General features: G+C 38.4%; 1 protein-coding gene across 2 annotated transcripts in view; it reads right to left on the bottom strand.

Annotated features, from left to right (window-relative positions):
• Positions 1 to 12,676, bottom strand: part of LOC140439839 (prostaglandin reductase 1-like) — a 57,339-nt gene that overhangs the window by 20,154 nt on the left and 24,509 nt on the right. For both annotated transcript variants that reach the window (XM_072529993.1, XM_072529992.1), the window contains exon 4: positions 2,208 to 2,393. In XM_072529993.1, the coding sequence (XP_072386094.1) occupies positions 2,208 to 2,393 (186 nt within the window). The remainder of the gene's footprint in view (positions 1 to 2,207; positions 2,394 to 12,676) is intronic.

The raw sequence follows: 12,676 nt of genomic DNA, 5'->3' as shown, positions 1-12,676 counted from the left end.
AATTATAGAGGTATAAATCTACTAAACACCGTACTAAAGCTTACCACGAAAGTCCTAACCAACATAATCAATAAACTAACAACTTTATCAGATGAAAAACAAGGATTCAGATCCGGAAGATTCTGCGTAGACGCCGTATTTGTACTAAGACAAATCACAGAAAAGGCCATCGAGTATAATAAACCAGCATATTTATGTTTTATAGACCTGCCAAAGGCTTTCGATCGCATCCAAGTCGAAGACGTCTTACACCTACTGTATAAACGAAAACCAATCAATATGATACAAACCATCGAAAACATTCACTTACATAATCGAATACAGGCCAAGATAAATGGAAAACTAACACAGTGTATACCAGTACAAAGCGGAGTCAGACAGGGTGACTTGTTAAGCTCACTTCTCTTTAATATATTAATGGATGAAATAATACAAGCAGTACGTAAAGGTCATGGTTACATAATGGAGAACAAAAAAATCCAAATATTATGTTATGCAGACGACGCCGCATTAAATGCTGAGACAGAAGACGAGCTCCAAAGATTAACACTTATCTTCAATACAACAGCCAAAAATACAAAATGATAATATCAGCAGAAAAAACCAAATGTATGACAACATCTAAATACCCACTAGGATGTAAAATCGAAATCTCTTAATAACACAATCTGTTACAATCTGACACAAAAACAAGAATCTATAAAGCAGCAATTAGACCTATATTAACATACACGGCGGAGACAAGACCTGACACATCTAAAACGAGACGACTACTAGCAACAACTGAGATGAAAATACTCCGACGAATATCAGTAAAAAGTCTGTTGGATAGGGAGAGAAGCGAAAACATAAGAACAGCATGTAATATAGAAGACATAAATGGATGGATGACAAAACAAAAACAGGAGTGAAACGAACATATTGATAGAATGTCAGAGCATAGCATAGTACGATTAGATTGAGATAAGTCACCAAGTAGAAGAAGAAGTATTGGCAGACCAATAAGAAAAATATGATGCGATAATTTAAATATTTTAGGAAGCTAATATTAAAGAAGAAACAGGCTTTAAAGCCTACATACAAGAAGAAAGAAAAAGAAGAAGAAGGTCTCTAGATAACGGCAATATTTCGCTAGAGAAAAACCAGTTTATTCTTTAACAATATAATAAACTTATGCCGATAAAGTAGTATCAATATTTTATTTTTAACTCTATCTGCTGTTTTTTTCCTGATTACATATCCTTTTTTATATTAATTTACTGTCCATTTGTATTTTATTTTTTTTTGTTATTTCATAAACTATGGTTTGCATTTGTTGGATAGTTTAATATTTTTATCCGAAATCAAACTGATATTGAGGAATTTAGTCCTGTATGTCAAAATTGGCATTTATTCTTTAAATTATTGTAACCTTAACGATTTTACATTTAAAATTCTAATTGATCGTATAAATTTTACCACATGTTTCCACTTTTTTTACTACCATTTATTACCATTTCTAAATATTCTTTTTCTTACATCTTAATCTAATTACGTGTTAACGAAGAAAATAAGCCCTGGATTATTTAGATTCATTCAGTCTAATTATCTGGACCAGCTTTAGAAATTAGATAATTTTTCAAAAAATTAAAAAAATTAAATTTCGCAAAAACTATTTCACCGATCTGTCCCATCTTTTGCACACAATTCATACACGATAAGACCGTCAAGTTCAAGTACACTTAAATAAATTTTAATAAATAATAAAAAAGGTATTAACAATATCCAGAAACAACGATTTTGTTGTTCATTTTGTTTGATATCAACCCTCGAACCTATTGTATCAGCTACCTGACTCTCATATTACAGGAAGAATGCAATGAAAGCTTGGGAGTAAAGAAACATTTGTAATGAAGAAATTCTTACGAGTCGCTTTAATTTTTTGAATGGCTATCTAGCATTTTGGACACCTTTTTGAATTCATAATGAGGTTCTGTGCTATCAAGCTTAAGAGGACAGATTATAATGTATTTAAAAAAATGTATCCATTGGGATAAGCGAACATTCAAAAAAGAAGAAATAAATATATGTGCAAATAAGCAGCAATAAACAACAAGCGTAATTTTGGAAACAATTAACTTAAATTACTACAGCATAAATGCAGGAACAGTAATAATAAATGACTTAGATTATTAAAAAAATTATTCCAGTTTCAACATCACACTTACCCGGTCATTCCTAGTACTCCTAATCCTAGTGACACTGGTAAGTTTCCGTAATCTGGTAGGATAGCCGGTGCTCCTGTCAGATCCTGATCTGATGATTTTCCATTTGATATGGTTAGACTTCGCCATCCAAATGGAGCACGGATATATTTCCCAACGGGATATTTTGGATTTTTCGTCTCCACTATTCTAAAAATAATTATAATAATTAATAATATATTAATAATACTGTTACGTAAAAATATGAGTCATAGTTTTAACCTGTAAACATGTTTTTATTCACATGCTTATGTTTTAGATTTTACGAGAGGCGGCTATTTACCTGAATGGAATTTCCAGAACAAGGTCGAACCGATGCGGGAAATCCAGTTTGCCTTTACCGTTTCGCCGTCGTCTACTCAAGAAGGTTTTAGACGTTTCTAGTCTAACAGTAGTGAATATATAACAGGACTTTTTGGAGAATAGAGAACAGTTAATTCTGAAGACGCGCTCGCGAATTTGATTGTTACGTACGGATAGATATAAATTATTGTCAGATAAGTTAATATAAATAAAAAATAAATTAAATCCATAAGTGTTATAAATATTGAACCTTTTAATAAATTCACAACAAAATGGTGTCAGAACAGTGGAATAATTAAGATAAATTTGAATATAAAATAAATTGTGAAAATGGCTACGATTTATGAGCTGACAGTGACTAATTTAAGAATACATCTCGAAGACAGAGAATTAGCTTCTACCGGAAAAAAGGCTGAGTTAGTCCAACGACTAAAAAACGCTTTGCTAGAAGAAGGACTAGATCCAGAGACTTATATATTTGAAGATGCTGTCATCTCGTCGATTTCGAAATTAGAGAACAAAGTTTCTGGCGATATTTCGAAAGTTTCTGGTGACATCGCATCATTAGAGAACAAAGTTTCTGACGATATTTCGAAGGTATCTTCTGATGTAGCCAAAGTTTCTGGTGACATCGCGTCATTAGAAAACAAAGTTTCTAACGAGATTTCTTCGCTGGAAAGCAAAGTCTCTGCTAATATCTCTTTGGAAATCTCTAAAGTAACTTCTGAGATGTCTGCCCTCGACGATAGAATATCTTCGTTAAAAAACCAAGTTGCTGCCGATATGTCGGCCTTCGAAGAAAAGATTAAAGAGATGGAAAGGAAGATGGAGGAAACAGGGACAGCAGAAAGAGGAAACAATCCAATTACAGAGGGAGACAAAAGAAGAAGAGACGAAATGTAAGTTGGAAACATGGCCGAAATTTGAAGGAAGTGGAGGTTCTGTCCATGTGAAAGTCCCAACTTTCGATGGAAAATCGTCATGGAACAACTACATGAAACAGTTCGAATCAGCCGCAAGAGCAAATGGATGGTCTGAAAAAGAAAAGGCGGTAAACTTGACTATCGCTCTTCGAGAAGATGCCTTAGATGTGCTTCAGACCATAGCCGTAGAGGAGACCGATGATTTCGAACAACTGAAGAAGAGGTTAAATATGCGATATGGCCACGAACATTTGGAGCATGTATATCAGTCGCAGCTTAAAAATCGTAGACAGAAGAAAGATGAGGCTCTTCAAGAATATGAGGTAGATATTGCCAGATTAGTACGATATGCTTATCCAACAGCTCCCGAAGACATGATGGAAAAATTGGCCGTTCAAACGTTTACTGATGGTCTTCGTGATCATGAAATGCAGAGAACACTACGATTAGCTCGTCACAAGACGCTGGTTGATGTCCTATCCGCCGCCCTCGAATACGAGTCAGCTACGCAGGCCTCTGGCGGGTACAGTAAAGTTAGGACTGTAAAAGAGGAAGGAGATGAAGATAAACTTGACCAGCTCTTTAATTTGATGAAAAGCACGACATGCAAGAAAAAGAAGACCATAAAATCAAGAAACTCACCATCAGGAAAACCAGAACGAGTCAACCTTAGGGGGGCAGCTTCGACTCGGAACTCTTCCAAAGACCCTTTTATACTAATAGCTTCTTTGAAATGTCGTGAAGATAGTGTATATGTAGATGGAGACATAAATGGTAAAAAGCATACGTTGTTGGTGGATACCGGAGCGACCAGAACCATTATACGCACGACAGTTATAAACAGCCGAAAGAAACTGTTACCAACGAGGTTGCGACTTCGGACCGCTACAGGTGAAAATGCTAACATTCATGGAGAAATCCAGGTACAATTGGGAATTGGAGCAGAAAAGTTCGTCCATACTGTTATAGTTGCTGACATCGAAGAGGATGTTATATTAGGAATGGACGTAATGAATATGCATGGATTCCAATTGGATTTTAAGAATAAGGTAATCAAAGTTGGCAACGAGGAGGTATTTCTCCATCCACATAATGACAACACTGTGCAAGCAGCCATTACAGAAGATACAGTCGTGCCTGCAAGAAGCGAAACGATCATAGTAGCGCGACTACAGGGAATTGTAGACGAAGGGACACCTGTTATGATGGAGCCTTGGAACCACGACGATGAGGTTGGCCGTGGAATCATAATTGGAAAGGAATTGGTGACTTCGGCTAAAGAAATTCCTGTGAGACTTATCAATGTCAACGACTACCCAGTGACCATAAAGAAAGAGACAAAAGTAGGAACTTGTGTACCTGTGACATCCATAATCCGTCAGGCGACAACATCTGATAATTCCAACGACAAATTCGACCAAATGGTTGCAGTTGCAGGACAGTCTCTAAATCAGATGGAGAAAAGGAAATTAAGGGAATTTCTTCGGCAGTATCGTGATATTTTCGTACCGAAAGGAGGAAAGACGGGAAGAACTACGGTTGTTAAGCATAAAATCGATACTGGTAATGCTAAGCCAATTCGTCAAACAGCGCGACGATTACCACAGGCGAAAAGAGAGGAAGCTGAAACGATTGTTCAGGAAATGAAGAAAGACGGGGTGATAGAACCTTCTACGAGCCCATGGGTCTCTCCGGTGGTCCTGGTTAAGAAGAAAGACGGAACGACGAGGTTCTGTGTGGATTACCGTTTGCTGAACAACGTTACCAAGAAAGATAGTTATAATAATATATAAGATGACACATTGGACACATTGGCTGGAAGTAAATTGTTTTCCACTTTGGATTTGAAGTCTGGATACTGGCAGGTAGAAATGGACCCAGTCGATAAAGAAAAGACAGCCTTCACCACAGGATCTGGATTGTGGCAATTCAACGTTATGCCATTTGGACTCTGTAATGCTCCTGCGACATTTGAGAGGCTTATGGAAAATGTGTTGAGAGGGTTATCTTGGAAAACATGCCTGGTTTATTTGGATGACATAATCGTCTTGGGGGAGACATTCGAAGATCATTTGAGGAATTTTGAAAACGTTTTTAATCGACTTAAAGCTGCCCAATTGATGCTAAACCCCAAGAAGTGCCAGCTATTTCAAGGTAAAGTCAATTATCTGGGTCATATAGTCAGTAAAGAAGGAGTGGCCGTGGATAAGGGAAAAATCGATTCCATTAAGGAATGGCCAAAACCAACTGACAAACATCAAGTGAGAAGTTTTCTTGGACTATGTACTTACTACCCGAGGTTTATTAAGAAGTTTGCAGATATTGCTAAGCCATTAACGCGACTTACGGAGGAAGCAAGAGATTACCGCTGGGATATAGACTGCCAAAATGCCTTTGAAACGTTGAAAAAGCATTTAATAACAGCACCAATTTTAGGGTATCCACTGCCAGAAGGAGAGTTCATCTTAGATACGGATGCAAGTAATGTGGGAATTGGAGGAGTGCTGTCTCAGATTCAAGGAGGACAGGAACGAGTCCTCGGATATTTTAGTAAAGTTCTTTCAAAACCTGAACGGAATTATTGCGTCACGAGAAGAGAACTTCTGGCAGTAGTGAAATCAGTAGAGCACTTCTATCAATACCTCTATGGCAGAAAGTTTCTAATCCGAACCGACCATGCCGCCCTTAAGTGGTTGATGCAGTTTAAGAATCCAGAGGGTCGGATAGAGTCGGATAGTCCAGAGGATAGCCAGGTAGATCGAACGACTCCAAGAATACGATTTTAAGATTGAGCACCGGGCCGGAGTTAGCCATAGAAACGCTGATTCTCTTTCCAGAAGGCCATGCCCAGCAGAGTGTTCCCACTGCAACAAAACGGAATCCAAGGAAAGAGGAAAACCGTCGACCACCTTGGCAAGAAATATCAAACCTATGCTCAGTAGTTAAGACGTATTGGGCCCAGTGGGACTCATTTATCATGGAAGATGGCTTGCTTAAACGAGTCCTGGAAAATGATGACGGTTCAGAGAAGAGAAAACAGTTGGTAATCCCAAAGAGCAGAATAGCCGAAGTACTTCGTCAGTTACACGACAGTCCATCGGGAGGGCATTTTGGTGTAAAGAAAACCCTTCAGCGAATTCGGGAACGGTTTTATTGGATGAACAGTTCCGACGACGTAAAAGACTGGTGTAAGAAATGTACTATTTGTGCTACGAGTAACGGGCCTTACCGAAAAAGGAGAGCTCCTATGAGACAATATAATGTTGGAAGCCCGTTTGAAAGAATAGCTTTGGATATCGCTGGGCCATTTCCAGAAAGTGAAAATGGAGGCAAGTACATGTTGGTAGTAATGGATTACTTTACTAAGTGGGTCGAGATTTACGCACTTCCAGACCAGAAGGCCGCCACCGTTGCAGATAAGTTGATCCAAGAATATATCAGCCGATTTGGAGTGCCTTTGGAGATACATAGTGACCAAGGCAGGAACTTCGAAAGCGATCTATTCCAAGGAATATGTGATAGACTAGGCATGAAGAAAACAAGAACTACAGCATATCATCCGCAATCTGATGGTATGGTAGAACGGATGAATAGGACAGTTGGCAAATATTTGACAAAGATGGTGTCCGATCATCAGCGAGACTGGGACCAATACCTTCCGTTCTTCACAATGGCCTACAGATCTGCTGTTAACGAATCAACAGGCCAGACACCAGCCAAAGTCCTATTCGGACGCGAAATGCGACTACCTTGTGATCTAGAGTTTGGGTGTCGACCTGGAGAAGATGTAGCAGGTGAAGATTATGTGATCGAATTACGAAGAAGAATGGACGATGTACATGAGTTGGTCCGTTCCCACCTTCAGATCGCTAGCGACCGAATGAAGAAACGGTACGATACACAAGCCGAAAAGGGTTGCTTTAAGAAGAACGACAAAGTATGGCTGTATAATCCCAAGAAGCGAAAAGGTTGTTCTCCCAAATTGCAGCAGTTTTGGGAAGGTCCATACCTCATTATGGAGAAGATTAACGATGTCATCTACCGAATAAGCAAGATTCCGAGGGGAAAGCCGATGATAGTACACCATAACCGGCTGGCGTCTTTCGAAGGTGACCACGACGTAGATGAAGAAGTGGAAGTAAACCAAGTCCAAGATGTGTCTGACCTCACGTTTGAGGAATTCATGGGTGCCTATGGAGGTACCGGTAAAGCAAGACATGGTGTTACCACTGAAGAAAAGCAAGATCTACTCGCGCTCCCCGATGACCACTCGCTGGCCCTTACCATCCCGGCCAGTATCAAAGACGCACCAGGGTTGGCATCCGTCTTTCGAAGGAAGTTTGGTCGAGTTGTAGAACTTCAATGCCAAGTGCCAGCTCCCGGTAAAACCTTGAAACTCCAAGATGCATCACGTTACCTTTTCTACCTGGTAACAAAAGACACTGCCCGTGACCAACCTACCTACCGAGATGTATGGGAAGCCTTACTTCAATTGAGAGAGCACGTACTAGAGTCCGACGTGCAAAAGTTAGCCATGCCAAAGTTGGAGTGCCGCCAATTAGATTGGAGGGTTATCCGAAATATGGTGGAGGAGATCTTTAAAGACACCGAAGTCCAGGTGTTAGTCTGTTGCAATCCGCATAGTTACTGGTGCGGAGAGAAAACCGTCCCTTGTCATTTTTATACAACTGGAAGTTGTAAAAGAGGGTCCAGTTGCCGATACCAGCATACCGCTCCAGTTCTAGTCCCGACAAGGTTCCAGGAGGAACCATCTTTTGAGAGGGGGGCAATGTTACGTAAAAATATGAGTCATAGTTTTAACCTGTAAACATGTTTTTATTCACATGCTTATGTTTTAGATTTTACGAGAGGCGTCTATTTACCTGAATGGAATTTCCAGAACAAGGTCGAACCGATGCGGGAAATCCAGTTTGCCTTTACCGTTTCGCCGTCGTCTACTCAAGAAGGTTTTAGACGTTTCTAGTCTAACAGTAGTGAATATATAACAGGACTTTTTGGAGAATAAAGAACAGTTAATTCTGAAGACGCGCTCGCGAATTTGATTGTTACGTACGGATAGATATAAATTATTGTCAGATAAGTTAATATAAATAAAAAATAAATTAAATCCATAAGTATTATAAATATTGAACCTTTTAATAAATTCACAACAATACACTTGGTTAAATTACATTTTAATACCTTTAGAAAAGCATGAGAAATATACAGTCACTGTTAGACATACTGTTTTGTAGGGCCAAATTATAGGGAGTGGTACCTTTTGAGATTAACACACCGAAATTCAAAAATCTGAACAACTTTTGTCTGTTAACATAGGTTCAGAAATAAGAATTAATCAATTCATTATTGAGGTTATATCATACAGTAACATAGACACTAATACCTTTATATAGCGTATAGAAATATTGTATTTATTCACGGGATTCGAGCACGGGAAGGGATTAAATCAACAAAGCGATAGCAGCTTTTGCTAGAAGATTTAATCTTATATATATATATATATATATATATTCTAAATTTATACTACCAAAGAAACCTTATACATCATCATGTAAAGACTATATTTATATATATGGCCACGACGTGTTACATCTCGAGTTTGGTACGCGCTGTGGTCATGCACATGCGTTAATAAATATCCTCATTAAGTTCCTGCACTAAGTGTATCGTTTATGGATATTTGTTGTCTTTTAAAATGGCTTGGACTTTAGTTCCGCTGATTCCACATACAGCTGATATTTGCCTCATACTTAACATAGAATCTAGGTGAGCATGCCCTAATGCTGCAACTGTACTAGCAATATGAAGCTATTGATATTTTTGATGTCCTTGGCACCTTGTCAGTGCCATGCAAGTGGCATGGTAGTGGCACGTGGTAGTTGTGCGTAATTACTGTGCAAGGTAGCCATTTCTTAAGTAGTTGATCGAAAAATTTCATAGGACGAAGTAGAAATGTTAATATTATGTTTTAGTAGGAGCAGGCGATGCCGAAGAAGGCTAAATATTCAACAGAACCCCTGCAATGACCCGATAAGTTTTAAAAGTTTTATCGAATAAAGCCTGATACTTTACTGAAACTACGAGCTGCTCAAGAATCACTCTACAATCAAGGACAGCAGATGGCATGTGGTTTAATTTAAAATTTAAAAGGTATATGTAACGTTCCCCACATGCAAAAACTCAATTTGTCAGTGATATATTACCCGAAACACCCCTATACCGGTTCGGCCTGGAAAACGCTACTGACAGATGATATTGATATCAGTCGTATATTGCTATTATCTATCTATATAAAAGGTTAGGGCGACAAGTCACACTGTTTATCTGGTAGAGCAATTACGCCACCTAGGAAACAAATCGCAACTAATAACACCTAACATTTAAATCATATTTTGTTCTTGAAACGATTGTGATGATATTAATGAGAGTAAGGGTTGGTTTCCCCTACTTTACACAATACGGTTGATTTATTGCTAACAATTTTGATTAATGACGTATAATGTATAGTATACCTCATACATCACTGGTTTATAAATTTATTAAAAAATATTTATTAAATAAGTAAATAAATTTGAAATACCATTGTTTATAAAGGAATCATCATTATCATCAGTAGCTCGACAACCCTTTCTGGGTCCTGGCTTATTCTAGAATTTTCCGCCATTCTGTTCTGTTCCTTGCTTTTTTTTTTCTTGGTAATCTTGATAAGCTCAGAATCAAAGTCTTAGCCAGCGTAGGAACATACAACTTTCATGTCTACGTGTTCTAATTTGTAAATGCCTGCGCATATCTGATTATGTGTAATTTAAAATGGCAACAATATGTTGGTGTTTACGAATTCTCTCGGGAGAACCTGTAAATCCTAGAGAGCTCGTCCCCAGGTGGCGGATAGGGGAATGCCCGACCCGGTTTACCGGTGGGTAGGAGGGAAATAAAATACCTCCCGTGGACCAACAGGTAATTCACCGAATGATTGCCGGTATAATCAATCCCCTGCTTACCGACCAACGGCTTCGGGCGGATGAGTCGGTAACTAGTAGGACACTCTTTTGTCCTGGAGCTGAGAAATCGAATTCAAAGACGGAAGAACAAATCAATTGGTCAACAGCAAAAGAATGCAGAAGGCAACGATAAACCACTGCATTAAAGACTTATGGACTATCCCTAGAAATCGCCATGGCTTATAGAAATGACAATCAGCAACCTACTAATCATAGTTCTCGGATGCCAAGATTCGACAGAGGAAGAAACAACAGTAACGACAGGGCTTCCTAGGCCGTTAGTCAGCGAAATCCCTGTTTACTAAATATATACAAATCTATCTGCAAAATCGCTACATGGAACCTAAGAAGTATGTATGAACCTGGGAAACTGAGGAATATACGGCAAGAGATGTTGCGACTGGAGATTGATATATTAGGAATAAGCGATACAAGATGGAACAGCTCTGGCGAACTCAATACAGACAATGGACAAATTTATTACTCTGGAAGCAGCAACACTCAACACAGATATGGAGTTGCTATGATGCTCAGTGAAAAAGTAACGAGATCAGTAACAGGCTTCGTTCCGATGTCCGAAAGAATTATAATGCTGCAGATATTGACAACCCGTGGAAAAATGAACTTAATTCAGATTTATGCGCCAACGGCTGACAAAAATAAAGAAAAAATAGAAAACTTTTATAGCGAACTTTACAAAACATTACATCTCACAGCATCTAGAGATATAACAGTGATCATGGGTGATTTCAATGCAAAAAGTGGCGAAGGAAAGTGTTACCCTAATGTAGAACCATATGGGCTTGGTGAACGAAACGACAGAGGAGATCGCCTAATAGAATTTGCCAGGAGCATAATGTTATAGCCGCAAATACATTTTTTAAATTACCCAAGCGACGCCTTTATACATGGAAATCGCCAGATGACAAAGACAACAAAATCGTCAGAAATCAAATTGACTACATCCTAATAAAACACAGATATCGAAACTCAATTCAGACAGTAAAAGCGTATCAGACAGTAAAATATCCAGGAGCAGACGTATCCTCTGTTCACAGTGTTCTTATTGCTAGGTTTCAACTACAACTAAAAAGGAGCAAAAAATCCGCAACAACAATAAACTTAACATACATAAACTAAAGTCAGAAGAAACAAAAGAAAATAAACACGAAATCAACACAAATCTAGATTGAAACCCAAGAAATAATTGCAAGGTAAAGCAGCAGTGGCAATTCTTCAAAACCTCTATATTGGAGCCAAGTAAGAAAGTACTTACAACAACCAAATGTAAGAAAAAAGAGTGGATGACCGAGAAACCAAAACACCGAGAAAAGAAAAAACAAAACCATCAATACGATCCGCTATAAACAGCTTTAAAACCAAATAAGAAGAAAAATTAGGGAGGCTAAAGAAACCTACTTCTCTGAAAAATGTAAAGAAATAGAACAACTGCAAAACAGATATGACAACTTTAATCTACATAAAAAAGTCAAGGAACTAGCCGGAGTAGGAAGTAGAAGAACCTCGAATATATTGCTCGACAAAAATGAAAATATTATATTGGAGACAGACCAAAAACTACGACGATGGAAAGAGTACATCGAGGAATTATTTCATGACCAGAGAGAAGCTAGTACATCTGTAGATAGCCAAACGGGAGATGAAGGCCCAGAGATAACCAAATTAGAGGTTGGTCAGGCATTAAACTCACTGAAAACCAATTAATCTGCTGGTCCAGATGAATTACGAAGCGAGCTATTAAAGTTGGTAAACTAGAAAATCCTAGACATAATAGTAGAACGCTATCTATACTACGGGAATCATCCCTAGAGAAATGTTGACATCGGCATTTGTGTGTTTGCCAAACAAAGTGAATGCCAAAGAGTGCATTGACTATCGAACCATAAGCTTAATGTCACATACCTTGAAAATTCTGTTGAAAATTATCCACGCCGGAATTCACTCTAAATTGGAGATGGATATAAATGACACACAATATGGGTTCCGCAATGGTATGGGTATCAGAGAGGCACTATTCTCCTTTAACGTGCTGACGCAGAGATGTTTGGATGTTAACCGTCCTCTTTACGTCTGTTTTATAGACTACAATAAAGCGTTTGATAAAGTAAAACATGACCGACCCGTGAAAATTCTAAAAAATAAAAACCTAGATGAAAGAGATTTA

This window comes from Diabrotica undecimpunctata, chromosome 4 (genome assembly GCF_040954645.1).
Source record: "Diabrotica undecimpunctata isolate CICGRU chromosome 4, icDiaUnde3, whole genome shotgun sequence".
Taxonomy (NCBI): Eukaryota; Metazoa; Arthropoda; class Insecta; order Coleoptera; family Chrysomelidae; genus Diabrotica; species Diabrotica undecimpunctata.
This window is presented reverse-complemented; position numbering and strand designations above follow the sequence as displayed.